Source organism: Oncorhynchus gorbuscha, linkage group LG21 (assembly GCF_021184085.1).
Source record: "Oncorhynchus gorbuscha isolate QuinsamMale2020 ecotype Even-year linkage group LG21, OgorEven_v1.0, whole genome shotgun sequence".
Classification (NCBI taxonomy): domain Eukaryota; kingdom Metazoa; phylum Chordata; class Actinopteri; order Salmoniformes; family Salmonidae; genus Oncorhynchus; species Oncorhynchus gorbuscha.
In genome coordinates this window covers 18019132-18042073 of record NC_060193.1, presented here as the reverse complement: position 1 = coordinate 18042073, position 22942 = coordinate 18019132, and the positions used below count along the sequence as shown (strand labels likewise).

Genomic DNA, 22942 nt, shown 5'->3' with positions numbered 1-22942 from the left:
CAGGAACTCGTAAATACAACATTTATTATACACAATTAAGACATTGGATGTGTGAAAAATAACTATTTGGCAGATGCATCAATTTCCCTTTGATTCATTATTTGCTTTTTGAAGATCCTGCATCTGGTTATTATAAAAGGACAATTGAACTATAATTAGATATAAGTCAAACTAATTAGCAAAACTCTTCTCAATTTGTGCAAGTTTTTTCCTCAGTTATCAATATGTCAAGATATTCCTATTACCCCTAAAAGAAAATGTGTTGGCCAATTGAACCGACAAGTATTACAGCACACAGGTAGTGCAGGTTTAGTGACAGGTCAATCCTTTTGACTTCACAATAAAAGTCACCCAGGTTTTTTAAAATGCTTATTCCAAAGTGATTCAGATAGGAAGAATTGTAAAACTCTGCTAGTCAGTCACTATTAAATATTTTCTTACAGTGGATGGTGAAATGATTTTGCCATGTCTAATAAACAGACCATATAAATTGGCATAAATTGGCATAACAGCACAAACAGATCTGGGACCAGGAGAAATGATTTTGCCATAGACCTGTGAATTATTGAGTGTCATCTGTGTCCGTTGCCATGAGACAGCAGGTGGCGTCGGGCCATGCCGGGCTTAAAGAACTCGCTGAGGTTTGGACACTTAGGTGTCGTGCTTGGACCTGTAGTAGGGCTTCACAAACAACTGGGGGGAGACAGAGAGCACATTAGACTGCAGTGGTTTCAGGAACCATAGGGCAAGCAAGGTTAATAATAAAAGTTGCTTCCCAAGGCTCTACTTACACTGCCTTTGAAATTCTTTGTCGCTTCATCCTCTGAATATCCATTGACATCCTGTGTCACCGGTTACTGGAGAAGTTAACATTTCTAGATGGAAACGAGACGGGAGAACGTAAGGCTTGCAATAACACTAATGGCTAGGCAACGATAACTGCACTGACATAACATACTCACTTAACCATAGAATTGAGAGTACATGCATGCAGATATGATCAATGCACAGTTCCTGGAGGTGTAAACAGTGGAGTAATAGTCCTACACTTCTGCTAATACTGGACATTTACAATAATGTGATGACACTATGTATTTTTTTTATGTATTCCCCCCCCCAGTCGCTTCGGTGCAATTTTCACAAGTTTGTGATCACAACTTAGTACAAACCTCAACTGATCAAAACGGCAGTTTTCAAATCTCTAAGCATATTTTCAATTGACTTAAGTACAACACACAATTATAGGTCACTATTTCACCAAACACTGTTTCAGCTGGAAATACATGTTCCACATTGCAATACATGTTTATATAAAACAATTGCCTTTCACAATGTCCACACTACTTTTAATATGATTCTCTTTTGTTAAAATACATTTTACTCTTACTTAAAATCAGACTGCTCTTAATTGATAATCACTTACCCGTTTGGTAAACCTACAGATTTGCCTACTACAGATTGAGAACTACAGAAAAGATGTTTGTGAAGAAGCTTAGTGTACAAAACATTAGGAACACCTTCCCAATATTGAGTTGCACCCCCTATTGCCCTCAGACCAGCTTCAGTTTGTCAGGGCATGGACTACAAGGTGTCAAAAGCATTCCCGATACGCATGGAAAACTGTTCAGTGTGAAAAACCCAGCAGCGTTGCAGTTCTTGACACAAGACCACCTGGCACCTACTACCATACCCTGTTCAAAAGCACCTACACATTTTCTGAATGGCACACATACACAATCCATGGCTCAATTGTCTCAAGGCTTACAAATGCTTCTTTAACCTGCCTTCTGCCCTTCATCTACACTGATTGAATTGACATCAAAAGGGGATCAAAGCGTCACCTGGATTCACCTGGTATGACGATCATGAAAATAGGTGTTTGTAATGTTTTGCACACATTAGGAACACGTCCCCATGAGCGTGCCACCATCCTTCAGGCCATGGATGAGGTATGCAATGACATTAATCCAGACCGACAGAATGTCAGGCTTGGATTCACCACATCAGAAGGTTTATCCCCAGGTGCATGAACAATGAGGACAGTTACTGTGATGTCAATAAGAAGCTAACGTATGACCAATGGGGACATTTACTGTAATGTTAATGAATACCTAAAGTATGCCCAATGAGGATATTCACTGTGATGTCAATGAAAACCTAAAGTATGACCAAAATTCTCAAGACAGGCTTGATGCAAACTAGTGGTCTGCTAAACATTGTTTCTTCCATGTTTTTATTTTATTTATTTCACCTTTATTTAACCAGGTAGGCTAGTTGAGAACAGGTTCTCATTTGCAACTGCGACCTGGCCAAGATAAAGCATAGCAGTGTGAACAGACAACACAGAGTTACACATGGAGTAAACAATTAACAAGTCAATAACACAGAGAAAAAAAGGGGAGTCTATATACAATGTGTGCAAAAGGCATGAGGAGGTAGGCGAATAATTACAATATTGCAGATTAACACTGGAGTGATAAATGATCAGATGGTCATGTACAGGTAGAGATATTGGTGTGCAAAAGAGCAGAGAAGTAAATGAATAAAAACTGTGGGGATGAGGTAGGTGAAAATGGGTGTGCTATTTACCAATAGATTATGTACAGCTGCAGCGATCGGTTAGCTGCTCAGCTAGCTGATGTTTGAAGTTGGTGAGGGAGATAAAAGTCTCCAACTTCAGCGATTTTTGCAATTCGTTCCAGTCACAGGCAGCAGAGTACTGGAACGAAAGGCGGCCAAATGAGGTGTTGGTTTTAGGGATGATCAATGAGATACACCTGCTGGAGCGCGTGCTACGGATGGGTGTTGCCATCGTGACCAGTGAGCTGAGATAAGGCGGAGCTTTGCCTAGCATAGCCTTGTAGATGACCTGAAGCCAGTGGGTCTGGCGACGAATATGTAGCGAGGGCCAGCCGACTAGAGCATACAAGTCGCAGTGGTGGGTAGTATAAGGTGCTTTAGTGACAAAACGGATGGCACTGTGATAAACTGCATCCAGTTTGCTGAGTAGAGTGTTGGAAGCAATTTTGTAGATGACATCGCCGAAGTCGAGGATCGGTAGGATAGTCAGTTTTACTAGGGTAAGCTTGGCAGCGTGAGTGAAGGAGGCTTTGTTGCGGAATAGAAAGCCGATTCTTGATTTGATTTTCGATTGGAGATGTTTGATATGGGTCTGGAAGGAGAGTTTGCAGTCTAGCCAGACACCTAGGTACTTATAGGTGTCCACATATTCAAGGTCGGAACCATCCAGTGTGGTGATGCTAGTCGGGCATGCGGGTGCAGGCAGCGATCGGTTGAAAAGCATGCATTTGGTTTTACTAGCGTTTAAGAGCAGTTGGAGGCCACGGAAGGAGTGTTGTATGGCATTGAAGCTCGATTGGAGGTTAGATAGCACAGTGTCCAATGACGGGCCGAAAGTGTATAAAATGGTGTCGTCTGCGTAGAGGTGGATTAGGGAATCGCCCGCAACATCATTGATATATACAGAGAAAAGAGTCGGCCCGAGAATTGAACCCTGTGGCACCCCCATAGAGACTGCCAGAGGACCGGACAACATGCCCTCCGATTTGACACACTGAACTCTGTCTGCAAAGTAATTGGTGAACCAGGCAAGGCAGTCATCCGAAAAACCGAGGCTACTGAGTCTGCCGATAAGAATATGGTGATTGACAGAGTCGAAAGCCTTGGCGAGGTCGATGAAGACGGCTGCACAGTACTGTCTTTTATCGATGGCGGTTATGATGTCGTTTAGTACCTTGAGTGTGGCTGAGGTGCACCCGTGACCGGCTCGGAAACCAGATTGCATAGCGGAGAAGGTACGGTGGGATTCGAGATGGTCAGTGACCTGTTTGTTGACTTGGCTTTCGAAGACCTTAGATAGGAAGGGCAGGATGGATATAGGTCTGTAACAGTTTGGATCTAGAGTGTCTCCCCCTTTGAAGAGGGGGATGACTGCGGCAGATTTCCAGTCCTTGGGGATCTCAGACAATATGAAAGAGAGGTTGAACAGGCAATAATAATAAGTCCTTGGTAATAGGGGTTGCGACAATGGTGGCGGATAGTTTCAGAAATAGAGGGTCCAGATTGTCAAGCCCAGCTGATTTATACGGGTCCAGGTTTTGCAGCTCTTTCAGAACATCTGCTATCTGGATTTGGGTAAAGGAGAACCTGGAGAGGCTTGGGCGAGGAGCTGCGGGGGGGCCGGAGCTGTTGGCCGAGGTAGGAGTAGCCAGGCGGAAGGCATGGCCAGCCGTTGAGAAATGCTTGTTGAAGTTTTCGATAATCATGGATTTGTCAGTGGTGACCGTGTTCCCTAGCCTCAGTGCAGTGGGCAGCTGGGAGGAGGTGCTCTTGTTCTCCATGGACTTCACAGTGTCCCAGAACTTTTTGGAGTTGGAGCTACAGGATGCAAACTTCTGCCTGAAGAAGCTGGCCTTAGCTTTCCTGACTGACTGCGTGTATTGGTTCCTGACTTCCCTGAACAGTTGCATATCGCGGGGACTGTTCGATGCTATTGCAGTCCGCTGTATGATGTTTTTGTGCTTGTCGAGGGCAGTCATGTGATTACAGTAGTACTTTTCGGGGTATTTTATTCGGATCCTCATTAGCTACTACTAAAGCAGCAGCTACTCTTCCTGGGGTCCAAACAAAAGATACAGAACATTAATAGACAAGTGCATCCCAAGGACAGAATTACATACACTTTCATAATCATGTGAAAACCACGAAAACAAAAATACAATAAGGTGCGTTGCAAATAGGCTGATATTTTTTGCTAAATTTCTCTGACGTGAATAAGGCTCCCATGTTTCTATAGGACCGCTTGTAATGGGTATTCTGGGATAAAGTATAGACTTTTTACAGTTACCACCCGCATTGGGTTTCTTACGGTAACATGTAATCTCTTAAACTTATAGGCCTTTTGTTAGTTACCATTAGGTCAAATGAAACATTCATGAACTTTCCTAAATAACCAAGACAGTTACACTTATGTCAGTTCATACAGGGCTCCAACTATTCTCCTTCACCCCAGAAAATAAAATGAACTAAACAGACATACAGGCTTCACTTCGCTTCCTTCACCCCTGCTCAGAATGAGCTACATTCCTTGAGCCTTGTTACAGTGTACTGCCCATGAAGGGTTTTCTGAGGTACAGCGTACCGCCCATGAAGGGTTTTCTGAGGTACAGCGTACCGTCCATGAAGGGTTATCTGAGGTACAGCGTACCGTCCATGAAGGGTTATCTGAGGTACAGCGTACCGTCCATGAAGGGTTATCTGAGGTACAGCGTACCGTCCATGAAGGGTTATCTGAGGTACAGCGTACCGTCCATGAAGGGTTATCTGAGGTACAGCGTACCGTCCATGAAGGGTTATCTGAGGTACAGCGTACCGTCCATGAAGGGTTATCTGAGGTACAGCGTACCGTCCATGAAGGGTTATCTGAGGTACAGCGTACCGTCCATGAAGGGTTATCTGAGGTACAGCGTACCGCCCATGAAGGGTTATCTGAGGTACAGCGTACCGCCCATGAAGGGTTATCTGAGGTACAGCGTACCGCCCATGAAGGGTTATCTGAGGTACAGCGTACCGTCCATGAAGGGTTATCTGAGGTACAGGGTACCGTCCATGAAGGGTTATCTGAGGTACAGCGTACCGCCCATGAAGGGTTATCTGAGGTACAGCGTACCGCCCATGAAGGGTTATCTGAGGTACAGCGTTACAGTGTACCGTCCATGAAGGGTTATCTGAGGTACAGTGTTACAGTGTACCGTCCATGAAGGGTTATCTGAGGTACAGTGTACCGTCCATGAAGGGTTATCTGAGGTACAGTGTACCGTCCATGAAGGGTTATCTGAGGTACAGTGTTACAGTGTACCGCCCATGAAGGGTTATCTGAGGTACAGTGTTACAGTCTACCGCCCATGAAGGGTTATCCGAGGTACAGTCTACCGCACATGAACGGTTATCTGAGGTACAGTGTTACAGTGTACCACCCATGAAGGGTTATCTGAGGTACAGTGTTACAGTGTACCGCCCATGAAGGGTTATCTGAGGTACAGTGTTACAGTGTACCGCCCATGAAGGGTTATCTGAGGTACAGTGTTACAGTGTACCGCCCATGAAGGGTTATCTGAGGTACAGTGTACTGTCCATGAAGGGTTATCTGAGGTACAGTGTACTGTCCATGAAGGGTTATCGGAGGTACAGCCTACCGTCCATGAAGGGTTGAGGTACAGTGTAACGTGTTACAGTCTACCACCCATGAAGGGTTATCTGAGGTATTGCGCAAGGCCTTGGACCTGCTCATGAAATGAACAAGATCCCTGTGAATGAGATGGAGCCGCCAGGCTCCTGCTCATATAAACTGAACCAGATGGGAGTTTCAACTAAGGTCCTTGGCTCCCGCTGAGGCTTTCACCTCAGCCACTGTGGTCAGTTAAGAGGTGAACGCAGCAACCTTGAATAGTGTTTCCTCCCTCCTCCTGCTGAAGTTTCAACTTAATGGTTTCCACCTCACCAACTTGTGTTACATTACCACCTTCATTCCACCCCAGTATCGTCCACCAGTCGCACACGGAATCAACCAAAGGACAAAGTTACATAAATGGAAATAAAGAACACACTTACATAGTTCAGCCTAACTAACATTCCATACATCAATAATACTATGCTCTACCAGACAGGCCCTGGTATTCTGTCACTGCACCAATGTTCCCACAACATCACCTAGTCAGTGAGAGGATCATATCATACAGAGTATGGAGAAAAAAATACATTCAAATAAGTACTTGTATTTTATTCAGGGGAGCCCAATTGAGACTGGTGTCTCATTTGCAATTGTGCCCTGGGGACAAAAAATGTAATCAAAACAACACATCAGGCTATTTTAACAAGTAATAATAGTTCATTAAAGCAATTGCACACTTAGTTTTAAACTGCCCTATCGATCCCAGGCTCTCACACAGCCGGATCGTGAACAGAATTGAAATTGAGAAAAATTGGGTAAAATACACAACAAAAAATAAGTTTGTGGAGACAAGTGGGACCTCAAAGAATTAACCAACCAAGGTCCTGCTGACCTTCTGATACAGGATGCAGTGATGAGTATTAAAAAGCCCTCACCTGTAATAAAGCGAAGGGCGCTATGGTAGACGGCATTCGATGGTTTAAGAGTAGTGGCTGCTGCATTCTGGTAAATGGTGTCACCGTAGTCAAGAACTGGCAGAGAAGATGACTGTACAATATGCTTCCTGCCGTTCATGGAGAGGCACGATCTATTTCTAAAAAGAAAACCCCTTTAAATCTTAGCTCTTTGTGTAGTGCATCTGTACGTTTAATTTATTTATTTTTTTAACGCTCAGATATTTATCAATCCAGACACAGAGATATTTATCAATCCAGACGCTCAGATATTTATCAATCCAGACGCTCAGATATTTATCAATCCAGACGCTCAGATATTTATCAATCCAGACGCTCAGATATTTATCAATCCAGACGCTCAGATATTTATCAATCCAGACGCTCAGATATTTATCAATCCAGACGCTCAGATATTTATCAATCCAGACGCTCAGATATTTATCAATCCAGACGCTCAGATATTTATCAATCCAGACGCTCAGATATTTATCAATCCAGACGCTCAGATATTTATCAATCCAGACACTGAGATATTTATCAATCCAGACGCTCAGATATTTATCAATCCAGACACTGAGATATTTATCAATCCAGACGCTCAGATATTTATCAATCCAGACGCTCAGATATTTATCAACACAGACGCTCAGATATTTATCAATCCAGACGCTCAGATATTTATCAATCCAGACGCTCAGATATTTATCAATCCAGACGCTCAGATATTTATCAATCCAGACGCTCAGATATTTATCAATCCAGACGCTCAGATATTTATCAGTCCAGACACTGAGATATTTATAGGTGGGAACCCACTTGATGATACGAGCCATCCAAAGAGTGAATATGTAGACCATCATAAATGTATCAGTGAATTAGAGAACAGATTTAGTTTGGCCCGCATTAAGTCCAAGTTTATTTTCACCTAGCTTCCACATAGGAGAGAAATTCAAGGTGTAGCACCTTGTAGGTGTAGCACCTTGTATTGTAGGTGTAGCACCTTGTAGGTGTAGCACCTTGTAGGTGTAGCACCTTGTAGGTGTAGCACCTTGTAGGTGTAGCACCTTGTAGGTGTAGCTCCTTGTAGGTGTAGCTCCTTGTAGGTGTAGCTCCTTGTAGGTGTAGCACCTTGTGTGGTGAAAGTTTTCTTCAAAATGAACTTAGAATGAAGTTTTGAATATGAGACTTTCTGCGTTACAAGTGTTACCAGTTCGAAGTTTTGTACGAAGCCTTTTGAAAATTCACGACATACTTGTGAAAATAGCATAAAAGCAATTAAAAAAAATAAAAAACTGTAGTACTAGTGGGTATTTGACTAGCCTGATTGCTCGATCCGTTGCTGATTTAAACAATTACAGTTGTGTGCCATCATTCCACTTACATGTATGAGATGATGAACGTATGGAACGATGAATGAACAACATCATTTTACTAAAGAAAGCACAGCCAGATCTGGCAACCAGGCTAGTATAGGAAAGTATCCTTGGTTGTTTAAATCAGCACCTGTATTTATCTTACTCTTTGTCAGCTGATGCTGGAAACCCCATATCTAGGGTCAATGACCTGTCACTCAACTTCCGTTGCCAGGTCGAAGGAAGCCGACATGCCGTTATCGCCGGCAACTTGGGCCTCTGTCCCCATAGAGAGCTCCCTTCCCCTGCTGTTGGTGTCCCATTGCTGCAGGAAGGAGGTTGCGACTTCAAAAGAGCAGGGATGTCTGTTGAAATCAGTCGGGGGATGAGCACCCTGGGTTTGTTGAGCAGACAGGCTGTGATGTAAGAATAGAGGCGATGGTCTTCCGGAACCTTGAGGTTTGCAATCCCCAACTGGACCAAACAGTCCCTAAGAAGGTCACTCTCAGTCTCTCCATCTCTAACAAACTCCCCCCCACACCCACTCCGGAGCACTCTTTCACTCCCTCTGTCTCTCACACTCCTCCTCTTCCTCCCTCTTCTCATGACCATGATCTCCTCGTCCTCTTCGGATTCCTCTTCTCTGCTTTTGACCCATGTATATTTTGACCTCTCTGTTGACTCAGCGTCCTCCTCCACATCCCTTGAAACCGATTGGATAACAACATCTTCCTGGAAAGTTCTTGCCCTCTTATTGGCTGAAGCCATGACTGGAAGGTCTTCGTTGCAAATCCCGCCAATCACAGGTGCGACGGGCAATGACAAGTTTGTTTGTCTGTAATCAGTTAATGGGGTTAAAGACAGAGGGCTTGGGGTGGAAACCGAGGCAGGCTTAGATCTTGATTTGACGCTTTGCTGCACTCTTCCAGAGGGAGGGAGAGAGAGTGATGAGAGGAGGTAGTCGCCCATACACGGAGAGAGAGGAGCTGATAGGAGGTAACAAAAGAGATGAGGTTAGCCGATATCTTAAAAATCTATCCCAGGCGTTGTGAAATCTGGCTGGCGACTGCAATATAGTCGGCCTGGAACGCGCCCTATGTAGACCCACCTGCAGAATCCAGGTGTCCCAGGCAGATCTGGTGCTGGAGCAGGGTCCTCAGGAGCTGGGGTTGGGAAGCAGCCTGTGCACACTCCTCCAGGACAGGAGGGGCAGCAGTGAGCCACGACACCGTCTGAGCCAGGTTGGGCACTGGGAGAAGCTGGTCCAGTCGGAGCAGGAACTCCCACAGCAGTTTCTCCAGCTCCTGGTCAAACTGAGGCCCATACTCTGACAGAAACTCCACCTGTATGGGGTAGACGAGAGGGGGACAGAGAATTTGAGATTTGCTCAGTGGATGTAGCCTCGTACGACCATAGCGAAACAGAATGTAAGCTTGCGAGACCAGGATGGTAGTATGAGGCTACAGTGATTGTCTCTAATTAAGATAACTTTATTGTTAATTTACGCACAAGGTCCAACCAAAATGTTACTTCCTGTTTTAACCCAACCCCTCTAAAAGACACACATACATAGTGTTTTGGGGGGAGAGGTGTGGGGGGCTGCCACACTGGGTGCCCGGGCAGCTGTTGTTGTGGGGGGTTAAGTGGCTTGCTCAAGGGCACAACAGTAGACAATGCAATCTAGGATTTGACACCAGCAACCCTCCGGTTGGCCAGCTCACTTCATGACTGATATTTTCGGTCGGCCCCGGGATTCGACAGGACAGCCCTCCTGTTGCTGGCTTGCCTCTCTAACAGCTAGGCTACCTGCCGCCCCGAAAAGCTGCTGAGTCAAAAAACAAAGCCAGCCTGACCTTGTAGAATAGTTCTCTCTCTGTGGGGTCTTTCAGAAAGCTTTCAACCAGGTCCCGGAGGTTGGTCACTGCTGTTTCAATCTTCACATCCTTTTTCTGCAACATAGGAATACAGAGACATCACTTACAGCAAGCATACTGTATTTCTCACTAAATCATTCCTAGGCTACAAAGCAGTGAAGTGATGAAAGACCATTCAAATACCACACCCATCTTGCAGTACAGAGAACTGACTGTCACTCACCAGGGCAGAGGACGGGTTGGGGCCACGGATTCTTTCCAGCTGGGTAAGGATAACCGCTGGATCTGGTGGGTCTGAGCCATTGCACAGCTCTAAGATCAGCTACAAATGGCCAGAGACATAATTAAGGACTGAACAGTCTGACAGTGGAAGCACATACAGGGTAATATTCATTAAGTTGCAACGGAAAACAAAATTGAGCTTTTCTTATTGGACAAGTTCAGGTTTTCAACCATTTGGTGCCAAATGAATGCAACCCATTTTTTCTACAACACAACTGTTTAAAGACTTATGGCCATGGGTCAACAATATCATCCTCCACACACACCCGTGATCTCAGCCCCAGAGCCAGCTTGGCCTGGTGTCTAGATGTGAGCAGGCCAGGGACAGTCTCACAGCAGGATGTCACAAACTCCTCCAGCGTCCCATAATGCATCACATCGCGTTGCTTCATCACCTTCCACATGGCAGCAGAGACCAGCCGGATGGGAGGGGCCAGGAGGCGTAGGGAGGAGAAGGAAAGGAAGATGTCTGAGGGGATAGAAAGGGGAGAGTAACGCGGAGCAAATAGTGCCTTTTGAGGTGAGTTGGTTTGATAAAATAATCTTTAAATTAAAGTCCCATGACGGTAGTGACATCCCACTACTGCCTATCACTTATTCATTCTTATTTCAGGTGTTGTGTATATTATAGAGGTCGGCCGATTAATCAGAATGGCCGATTAATTAGGGCCGATTTCAAGTTTTCATAACAATCGACATTTTTGGACACTGTATTAAAAAAATACAAAATGTACACCTTTATTTAATCTTTATTTAACTAGGCAAGTTAGTTAAGAACACATTCTTATTTTCAATGACGGCCTAGGAACGGTGGGTTAACTGCCTCGTTCAGGGGCAGAAGGACATTTTTACCTTGTCCGCTCGAGGGATTCAATCTTGCAACCTTACAGTTAACTAGTCCAACGCTCTAACCAACTAATTACATTGCACTCCACGAGGAGACTGCCTGTTACGCGAATGCAGTAAGCCAAGGTAAGTTGCTAGCTAGCATTAAACTTATCTTATTAAAATCAATCAATCAATCATAATCACTAGTTAACTACACATGGTTGATGATATTACTAGTTTATCTAGCGTGTCCTGCATTGCATATAATCGATGCGGTGCGTATCGTTGCTCCAACGTGTACCTAACCATAAACATCAATGCCTTTCTTAAAATCAATACACAGAAGTATATATTTTTAAACCTGCATATTTAGCCAACATAAATCCAGATTAGCAGGCAATAGCAGGCAATTAGCAGGTGAAATTGTGCCACTTCTCTTGAGTTCATTGAACGCAGAGTCAGTGTATATGCAACAGTTTGGGCCGCCTAATTTGCCAGAACATTACGTAATTATGACATAACATTGAAGGCTGTGCAATGTAACAGGAATATTTAGACTTATGGATGTCACCCGTTAGATAAAATACGGAACGGTTTCTTATTTCACTGAAAGAATAAACGTCTTGTTATCGAGATGATGGTTTCCGGATTCGACCATATTAATGACCTAAGGCTCGTATTTCTGTGTGTTATCATGTTATAACTAAGTCTATGATTTCATAGAGCAGTCTGACTGAGTGATGGTAGGCAGCAGCAGGCGCGTAAGCATTCATTCAAACAGCACATTCGTGCGTTTGCCAGCAGCTGTTTATGACTTCAAGCCTATCAACTCCCGAGATTAGGCTGGTGTAACGATGTGAAATGGCTAGCTAGTTAGCGGGGTGCACGCTAATAGCATTTCAAACGTCACTCGCTCTGAGACTTGGAGTTGTTATTCCCCTTGCTCTGCATAGGTAACGCTGCTTCGAGGGTGGCTGTCATCTCTATACAGCTGCCTATGCGGTCTGACAAAAATCACAATTTTAGTAGTTCTTCAAAGTAAATAAGGCCAAGATCATGTATTTCCAGGGTAAAGATATCTCGAAGCAACTGCTCTCTTATTCCTCTCGATCGCACATTCTGTCTCTTCTCTCTCCTTTTCTGCCCCACACTAACCTAACGTGGCAGGCATAAAAGAGAAACATACCGGAGTAGGCGTGCAAGGGATTGTGTCATTGTAGTTAATGACCACATTTTCTGCATTAAATTATGTAGAATATTGGCCAGTTGGTAACTACAACTCCGTACTACATCGCATAGTTCAGGCTTGATCTGATTTATCTCTACAGAAACTGCAATGTGCACATTGAGCTCACAGAAAAAGAAAAAACAATTCTAATAATTGAACTGAAGTCAGTCAATTAGTTGTTTAAAAAACTAAAAATAACTGACATTTCGGTTAATCGCTCAGTACTAGAAGAGTGACTGGCTGTTAGCCTTTTTTGAGCGCCATGTTTAAATCATATAAGTGACTGTTGAGCTTCACAATCAATTTTAGATAATCTTGGATGATTTGGACATGATGCACAAAAAAAAGGTAATATTGGACCCATGAATATCGGCACCGCAAAAAAGTCAAGTAAACAACACTTTCCTGTGGATACCCTATCTCCACCTCCTACCGCCAAAAGCACCAGCATGTACAACCGGTAAAGTAAGTGTAAATATAATTTTATTCAACATTCTGGCTTTTAGAGACTATTGCATCTTTTTAGGGTGGATTCCTTCATACTGAAAATCCATGGAGTAACCATGGTAACAGTGCTGTTTTAAAGGGGAAGGAACCATTGGGTATGTTTTGTAATTTGGGCGAACTATCCCTATAAAATAGTTAGGGTGTAATTAATATTCCTACTTTACTTCAAATTCAAGTAGTTGTAAGCAACATTTACATTTAAGTCATTTAGCAGACGCTCTTATCCAGAGCGACCATTTTATAGCCTCCAATACCCTACTCAACAAATTGGATGCAGTCTATCACAGTGCAATCCGTTTTGTCACCAAAGCCCCATATACTACCCACCATTGCGACCTGTACGCTCTCGTTGGCTGGCCCTCGCTTCATACTCGTCGCCAAACCCACTGGCTCCAGGTCATCTACAAGACCCTGCTAGGTAAAGTCCCCCCTTATCTCAGCTCGCTGGTCACCATAGCATCTCCCACCTGTAGCACACGCTCCAGCAGGTATATCTCTCTAGTCAGCCCCAAAACTAATTCTTTCTCTGGCCGCCTCTCCTTCCAGTTCTCTGCTGCCAATGACTGGAACGAACTACAAAAATCTCTTAAACTGGAAACACTTATCTCCCTCACTAGCTTTAAGCACCAACTGTCAGAGCAGCTCACAGATTACTGCACCTATAATTTAGCCCACCTATAATTTAGCCCAAACAACTACCTCTTTCCCTACTGTATTTCATTAATTAATTTTGCTCCTTTGCACCCCATTATTGTTATTTCTATTTTGCACATTCTTCCATTGCAAATCTACCATTCCAGTGTTTTACTTGCTATATTGTATTTACTTTGCCACCATGGCCTTTTTTTGCCTTTACCTCCCTTATCTCACCTCATTTTCTCACATCGTATATAGACTTGTTTATACTGTATATTATTGACTGTATGTTTGTTTTACTCCATGTGTAACTCTGTGTCGTTGTATGTGTCGAACTGCTTTGCTTTATCTTGGCCAGATCGCATTGTAAATGAGAACTTGTTCGCAACTTGCGTACCTGGTTAAATAAAGGTAAAATAAAATAAATATGCCCTTATTATATAATGGTTGATAAAGACACCCGAATGTATTGACTGGCTGTAAAACTGTTAGGAAACTGTCAATGTCACTTTGCTTTTACTAACACTGACTATGCGTCTTGTTTTAGGAGACTATTTGGCTACTGTACTGATATAGCTAGCTAGGGGCAAGCATCAGGTTGTTTGTTTAGGGCTGGCTAACCCGCAATTAGATACCTACTGTTTCTTTGCAGTTAATGATTGCAAAGAGACAACTGTTGGAAACCAAAGACTAAAGTAATTACCCATTTCAGATGACTTCTTAGTTGCCATATTGTCCCGTTCGAATTTAGGTCGATTTTTATACTTAGAATGGCTAGCTTTAGCTCACTTCCCAAGCCAACTTTGTAGACAACTTTGTAGCTAGCTAGGCTAATAAAGCGTTTCTTCTGAGATTGCTGGATAAGTTAACGACAAGGTTACAATAACAAGTGATTATCTAGCAATACAGACAGAAAACATGCAACGCGCGAGGTTGCTATTCTGTATCTATTACACTGACTTTGGTCATAAGAGTTTGTTAATTTTAGGCGTAAAAACACGCTGGGTTCTCCTACTTTCTCTTCTTCAGGATTGGCGGATCGTATCCAACTTTCAAGGTGCATACATCGCCACCTACTGTACTAGGAGTGTAAGGCCAGTCACGGCCTAACTACATTAAATTGTCCTCATTAGTCCTGTTCCTCTAAGAACGTGAAATAGAGCCCTAAAATCTCCCACTTCCTTCTTTCAAATCTCCATATTTCCCCTTCTCAGGCTCTAGGACCTGAGAGGGTGATATGGCTGGTGACAATACTCCATGCAACTCCTCCGCTGAGAAGTCTTTCAGTCCCGGGAACCACTCTGCAGCATCCACAATGATATCTATTTTCTGAAATTTCCTCTCCACCTTGGTAGTGCCATTAATCCCCATAGCTATGAAGGCCACACAGTCCACCTTCTTAACATATAGGGCCTGTTGGTGAAAGGCAACCCCTGCAGCAAAGGCCTATCCGCCACCATGACACCATGGAGTCTTTAGGAATACCATTCGAACACTTAACAGCCGCTGCATATGAAATGCTTTGGAAAACCCGGATTTTGGCTAAATTCTCTACTACCGTGGTCGGGCATTCCAAAGAAGCTTCATGGTTCCCACTACAATTGCAACATGTTACATTTTCATCACTTCTAAAATATTTTCCACATCTCCCCTTCTGCAAACACTTTTTTTATTTTTTATTTTACCTTAATTTTACCAGGCAAGTCAGTTAAGGACAAATTCTTATTTTCAATGACAGCCTAGGAACAGTGGGTTAACTGCCTGTTCAGGGGCAGAACGACAGATTTGTACCTTGTCAGCTCGGGGGTTCGAACTTACAACCTTTCGGTTACTAGTCCAATGCTCTAACCACAAGGCTAACCTGCCACCCCCCACTTGACTGAAACATGTTCAAAAGCTCTACAGTGATCACACTGCATTGGTCTTGGGGTAAATGCTCTGCCCTGTAGTTTATATACCCCAACTGCACTTGAGTAGGGAAGAGACTTCATATAAAAAGAGACTTGACGACGACCCCCCCCTGCGCACACACACACACACACACACACACACACACACACACACACACACACACACACACACACACACACACACACACACACACACACACACACACACACACACACGATTCACCCGACGTGCTTCAATCACTCCAGTAATATTTTTCATCTCTGTAACAGATTTCCCACGAGACGCCAGGTATTATCCCCTTAACCGTGCCGTGTTCCGAAGCCACGTCAAACTTCTCAATTCGGGTAAGACGCAACACACGTTCTTTCTGATCCACAGAAATACATTACATCTAAACAAACATGCCTCTCGTAATTCTCACAACCTTCAATTTACCCAGCACTTTCTCCACCAATTTGGATATCTCAAATGGGTTCTTCAGGATTGGTAATCCGATCCGCTTCTCCTCATTAATAACCCATAGTGCTACAAGATAAGGAACCTTCTCAGCACTGTACGCTACTCCTTGATTCAAGATCCACATCAACTTCCGCCATCTCTTTCTCCAAAACCACATTTCCCCCGCCTTCTCTACTTGCTGGATGTGACGTCTGAATGAATGTATAATCAGAGATTGTATAACTAAATGAAGATAGACCACCGTCTGTTGTTTCCAATGGGAACAGATGAGTCATAGTGGGCAGAACTAGCAAGGAGGTGGACAGAGTCAAACACGAGCTAGCGAGATCCTATTGGCCCGTTCTAGCCAACATCTGCATATTTCCGTTAGGGAACGCCTACTTTGCGTTCCTAAACAACGGCATTTTTAAAAACTTTAGCAAAGTCTAAAGTCTACAAAACGTAGTCCACTCTGTTCATGACAGATTCTAGTTTTGGGAACAGAAAAAAACTCTATTGAGATCAAATGTTTCATCGATGAGAACATTTGTGGAATGTAGGCCAAAATCCATCTCGTTCCATCTTCTCCCACTACCTTATTTGCTAATGAGTGTAAACTCCATGCGGAGGATTCATATTTATACATCCAGTGAAATATCTGTCTCACTGTTCTGTGAAATAATCTTCATGATTACCTTAACTTCACTGATAAATTAAAACAAAAGTCTGTGCTGATATCATGTAAAAAAAAATCCAACTGTAGATTTAATGCCATGGCGGAGTCAATGATATAGGCCAGTGTTATTCTCTCTCTCCCTCTCTCTCTCTCTCTCTCTCTCTCTCTCTGTCTGAATGAAATTCAATTTCATTTCAATTCTCACCAGCTCTCTCTCACACACGCATGTACACACACAGACAGAGAACTTTGCCCTATGTGTCTTGTATCTGATTCATCAGGGCAAAGTCTGTCCTAAAGAATTAGCTGGGTCAGACACATTCAGAATCAGAGTCGACATAGCACCAACGCTACCAAAACAACACAAGGAAAAACAGGAGGTAAAGAAGAGAGCGAAGGAAAGAAAGGGACTGGGATATGGAGTCAACATCATCATTAATAAAGCAAGTACACTTACTTCCTAATAGCTGTGTCTGGATAATGTTTCCCTCACACATTTTGTGTACATTTTTCAATCAATTGTTCTATATCTGAGTTTTCTATATCTGAGTTTTCTAACAATACTCTATCACTGTACTTGTAAAGGTGTACGCTGTTGAGTGCCAAGAGATTTGTCAAGAAGGCACAATGGCAACAAACCACTGGAAAATGTGTATCATTGAGGGCTTTAATTGAAGTTGGACTGGCAGTTAGAATAGCAATGGTTTTCTATACTTGTTTCAAACCGCTGTTGTCAAACAGACACTGTCTCCACCAGATGAAGCTAGGATTGATCTGTCTCTGTCTTCCAATCAGTCTCAATCTCTTTTTGTATCCCTCTCAGCCCACACAGGGCCCTTAAAGCACATTATACCTCAGCTAATCTCGGTTAACCCAGAACTCAAATCTTGCGCAATTTAGTCAGATCCTGAATGACGTAGTCTGTCCACGAGATACTATACCTCAGCAGCAGTAGTACATATTACAGAACGCGTTAGAAAACCATAGCAACATATCTAGTTGACATCTAAACATAGAGATACAGTTGTATCACTGTATCTGTTCTGCACTATAATCTTATGGTAGCTTTCCTAGGCCAGATGAAATGATGTGCAGTACAAATGTGTTATCTGTGTATCTATGGACTAGGGAATAGGTAGAAGTTGTCCCAAACCACTGATACAGGGCCAGGTTGTATATCCTCTTCATGGTTCAGGTTAAGATTGGTGTGTGGGGTAAACTGATCCAAGAACAGGGCAACTTCTAGCTTGATTAAGATCTGTTAGCGTGACAAATGTCAATGTCTGTAGGCATTGGTTAGAGAGCATGAACAGAACTCGGACCAGGTTAGGCAAATTCTACCTCAAGCTGGCAGTATTTGGCCTTGTGAACATCTTCTTCCTCCTTTTCCTCCACAGGTCTGTGACGAGGCGGGTGTGGTCGTTGGCCCCGGCCCCCCCAGAGACCATTCAGGGTGTGTTCCCATGACAGGGGCACCAGGAAAGGTGTCACAGCAGCTACCCTGGAGGAGCTGAGAGAGAGGGTGAGAGAAAGAAAGACATGTTGATTTTTTTTGTTAAATTAAATAAGCTAAATAAAAGGGGGGGGGGGGGGAGTATTATGAGTAAGGCCAGGAATTTTTCGGGACCATCTGACTTTACCAGTAAAAGCTCTGGGCTCTAATTATACAGGGTTTTCCCTAGTTACCACAGCCACAAAGTCAAGATGGCCTATATCGTAAAAATGTATGAAAACAAAAAGCCGATTTTTGGTTATTTTACCTATGGGTGGTCACAGGAATCAAACCCACTACCCAGGCGTTACACGTGCCATGCTCTACCGACTGAGCTACAAAGAACCATGGAGTGAATGCCAAAGGAGAATGTAATTGTGCCTACAAAATACCCACACTGTGTCTGTCTGTCCTCTGAACATGTCTCTCTGTGCTGCTTCCCCAGGTCTGTCAGGCCCTGATGCTGTGCCTGTCCAGTCTGGCTGTGGTGCTAGTGTGTGAGGAGGACGGGACAGTGGTGGACTCTGAAGACTTCCTGGTGTATCTGCCCGACAACACTGTCCTCATGGCCCTGGAACCTGGACAGACATGGAAACCTCCTCCGGTGGGTTTGACACTGTCTGTCTCTGTCGTGATCTGGACATGATCATTTGTTTCGTCTGACCTGTGTTAGTGATTGGACAGTATGTGCAGGTATATACACCCATGTCTGCTGCCAAGCGAGATGAGTAGGGCCCTGAGTTTTTCCTCTAGGCCTATCACGTGACCTGAGCCCGTATCCACAAAGCATATCAGAGTAGTAGTGCTGATATAGGATCTGTCCATATAATCTTATTAATTCTGATCTGAAAGGCGAAGCTCATCCTGGATCAGCCCTTCTACTCTGAGTCGCTATGTGGATATGGGCCCTGATCAGGAAAATATTAAATGCCCAGAGTTTTTCCCGGTTCGGTTACACGGTGACACCGACCATGTCGCTGTCTCTCACCTTTCCTCATATCTTACTCTAACCCCACAGGGTGCAGTGCTCTCCAAAGGCCAGGACCCTAACCAGTCGCGGACAGGAAAAGACATAGCCCGGGTGACCTTTGACCTGTACCGGCAGAACCCCAAGGACGTGTTTGGCTCCCTGAATGTGAAGGGCACCTTCTCAGGCCGGTACTCCGTCAGCGCTGACTTCCAATGTCTGGGGCCCAAAAAAGTCCTCAGGTAAGTGGAGAGGAAGGGGATGGGAGGACGTCTCCAGCCTGCTGAGATGTACAGTGCATTTGGAAAGTATTCAGACCCCTTGACTTCATACACATTTTGTTACCATACAGCCTTATTCTAAAATTGTTTGTTTTTTAATCCTCATTAATCTACACACAATACCCCATAACGACAAAGCACAAAACGTTTTTCTGAAATTTTAGCAAATTGATTAAAAGTAAAAAACAGAAATACCTTATTTACATAAGTATTCAGACCCTTTGCTATGAGACTCGAAGGTGCATCCTTCTTCCATTGATCATCCTTGAGATGTTTCTACAACTTGATTGGAGCACCTGTGGTAAATTCAATTCATTGGACATGATTTGGAAAGGCTAACATCTGTCTATATGCATGTCAGAGAAAGAACTAAGCCATGAGGTCGAAGGAATTGTCCGTTGAGCTCCGAGACAGGACTGTGTCGAGGCACAGATCTGGGGAAGTGTACCAAAACATTTCTGCAGCATTGAAGGTCTCCAACAACTCAGTGGCCTCCGTCATTCTTAAATGGCAGAAGTTTGGAACAACCAAGACTCTTCATAGAGCTGGCCATCTGGCCAAACTGAGCAATCGGGGGAGAAGGGCCTTGGTCAGGGAAGTGACCAAGAACCCAATGGTCACTCTGACAGAGTCCCAGAGTTCCTTTGTGGAGATGGGAGAACCTTCCAGAAGGACAACCATTTCTGCAACACTCCACCAATCAGGCCTTTATGGTAGAGTGGTCAGACGGAAGCCATTCCTCAGTAAAAGGCACATGACATCCCGCTTGGAGTTTGCCAAAAGGCACCTAAAGAACTCTCAGATGAGAAACAAGATTCTCTGGTCTGATGAATCCAAGATTGAACTATTTGGCCTGAATGCCAAGCATCACATCTGGGGGAAACCTGGCACCATCCCTACAGTGAAGCATGGTGGTGGCAACGTCATGCTGTGGGTATATTTTTCAGCGGCAGGAACTGGGAGAAAAGATGAACGGAGAAAAGTACAGAGAGATCCTTGATGAAAATCTGCTCCAGAGTGCTCAAGACCTTAGACTGGGGCGAAGGTTCACCTTCCAACAGGACAACAACTCTAAGCACACAGCCCAGACAACACAGGAGTGGCTTCGGGACAAGTCTCTAAATGTCCTTGAGTGGCCCAGCCAGACTTGAACCCGATCAAACATCTCTGAAAAGACCTGAAAATAGCTGTGCAGCAACACTCCCCATCCAACCTGACAGAGCTTGAGAGGATCTGCAGAGAAGAATGGGAGAAACTCCCCAAATGTAGGTGTGCCAAGCTTGTAGCGTCTTACCCAAGAAGACTTGAGGCAAGCGTAGCCTATTGGCAGCGTAGCCTAGTGGTTAGAGTGTTGGATTCGTAACCAAAAGGTTGCAAGATCAAATCTCCGAGCTGACAAGGTACAAAATCTGTTGTTCTGCCCCTGAACAAGGCACTGTTGCTAGGTGGTCATTGAAAATATGAATTTGTTCTTAACTGACTTTCCTTGTTAAACAAAGGTCAAATGTAAAAACAATTGCTGCCAAAGGTGCTTCAACAAAGAACTGGGTCTGAATACTAAATGTAAATGTGATATTTCAGTTTAATTTAATAAATTAGCTAAAATTAAAATAAAATGGTTAGTGCTTTGTCATTATGGAGTATTGTATGTATTGATGAGGGGGGAAACTATTTAATCCATTTTAGAATAAGGCTGTAATGTAACAAAATGTGAAAAAAGAGAAATGGTCTGAATACTTTCCAAATTCACTGTATCTGTAACAATGGTAATTCTCCCCTCTTACTCACTCTCTCTCTCCTTCTTTCTCCCTCTCTCCTCTCCTTCTCTCTCTCTCCTACTTCCTGTCACTCTCTCTCACTCACTCACCCCCCCTCTCTTTCTCCCTCCCTCTCTCCTTCTCTCTCTCTCCTACTTCCCGCCCTCTCTCTCTCTCTCTCTCTCTCTCTCTCTCTCTCCTACTTCCCATCACTCTCTCTCTCTCTCTCTCTCTCTCTCTCTCTCTCTCTCTCTCTCTCTCTCTCTCTCTCTCTCTCTCTCTCTCTCAGAGAGGCCCTCCGCATGGCCTCTAACCTCCTCCAGATGGCAGGTCACATGTTGATCACCTCAGCCAATCTGATCAAGCGGATAATCGAGGGAGCAGAGTTCTGGCAGCCTCAGAGGGTGCAGGCCACAGAGTACTGGAACTAAGGCAGGACTGGGACCGACCGCTCTCTAATGACCAAATCAATCCTAACTTGAGTGTATGTTTATGATTGAGTTATGGAAGGTTGTGAGTTGTGATCAAACAGGAGGATAATTACACATTGCTTAGATTTTTTACAAGGTTAGTTGTAAAATAGGACTTATCTTTCTCTAACAATTCTGAGAATGTACCACGAAGTCCACAAATAGAAGCAATTCATTTTTTACAACTGAGTATGCATTATTTTTCACTTTCTTTGTAGTTTCTAATCACTGTCTCATCTTGTGTTTAATAAATGCGTTCAGTTGCTACATCCACTCAGTCCACTGTCAGACACCCACTTGCAGAACAAGGAGAAACAGTTCTGTTCATTCATAGAAGGGTATGAGGAAACCTGACCAGCACTTGAGGAACCAATACGATTTAATATGAGCCTTTAGTTGCTGTACCTTTAATTAGGCTATATATAAGTGAATTACTTTCTTACTCGTGACCACACAAGATCTGCCAAAAGGCAAGGACACAGACTGCATAAGCACTGTATGAGGTCAGATAGTGAATATACTGAGTAATATTACCAACAACATTATCAAATATTAAACTGGTACCAGCCGGTTACTCAAACCTGCACCTTAGAGGCTGCTGCCCTAAATACATAGACATGGAACACTGGTCACTTTAATAATGTTTACATACTGCTTTACTCATTTTTACTAATTTCATATGTATTTCATATGTATATACTCTATTCTATTCTAATGTATTTTAGTCAATGCCACTCTGATATTGCTCGTCCTAATATTTATATATTTCCTAATTCCATTCTTTTACTCTCAGAATTGTCTATTGTTGTGAATTGTTAGATATTACTGCACTGCTGGAGCTAAGAACACAAGCATTTCGCTACACCCGCAATAACATCTTCTAAATATGTGTATGTGACCAAATAAAATGTGATTTGATTTGATCCGTAATCTTTCTCTCCCGAAGTGAGCACATGTTCACTTCCCTTCATGGATTTGAAAGAAAATGACTGGCACTCCAAGTACATCAATCCAATGCTTTACATTTCGTGGGGAGTAGCGAACGCTTCAGGAGGAAGGGGAGATTATTGGAACGCACTTATGCTGTCGCTAGTTTC

At 43.6% G+C, this 22942-nt stretch overlaps 2 protein-coding genes across 3 annotated transcripts; one reads left to right on the top strand and one right to left on the bottom strand.

Moving 5' to 3' along the window:
- Nucleotides 1–7: 7 nt before the first annotated feature.
- LOC124008247 lies at nucleotides 8–16416 on the bottom strand. 2 transcript variants are annotated; one of them, XM_046319386.1, is made up of 8 exons: nucleotides 16189–16416; nucleotides 10921–11123; nucleotides 10596–10694; nucleotides 10352–10447; nucleotides 9607–9841; nucleotides 8665–9484; nucleotides 792–875; nucleotides 8–693 (listed from the first exon to the last, which is right to left on the bottom strand). In XM_046319386.1, exons 2-7 carry the CDS (start codon nucleotides 11056–11058, stop codon nucleotides 848–850), a joined length of 1416 nt encoding a protein of 471 aa, XP_046175342.1. In that variant the 5' UTR covers nucleotides 11059–11123; nucleotides 16189–16416; the 3' UTR covers nucleotides 8–693; nucleotides 792–847. The 2 variants fall into 2 exon arrangements, with proteins under 2 accessions (XP_046175342.1, XP_046175341.1); XM_046319385.1 differs by lacking the exon at nucleotides 16189–16416 and adding an exon at nucleotides 14557–14986.
- Nucleotides 16417–17105: 689 nt separating this feature from the next.
- cideb (cell death inducing DFFA like effector b) lies at nucleotides 17106–22118 on the top strand. Its single transcript, XM_046319390.1, is given in 6 exon segments — nucleotides 17106–17321; nucleotides 18276–18309; nucleotides 18311–18400; nucleotides 18816–18974; nucleotides 19389–19579; nucleotides 21665–22118. Coding segments are annotated over 6 exon segments (642 nt in total). The 5' UTR covers nucleotides 17106–17295; the 3' UTR covers nucleotides 21807–22118.
- The last annotated feature ends 824 nt before the right edge of the window (nucleotides 22119–22942 follow it).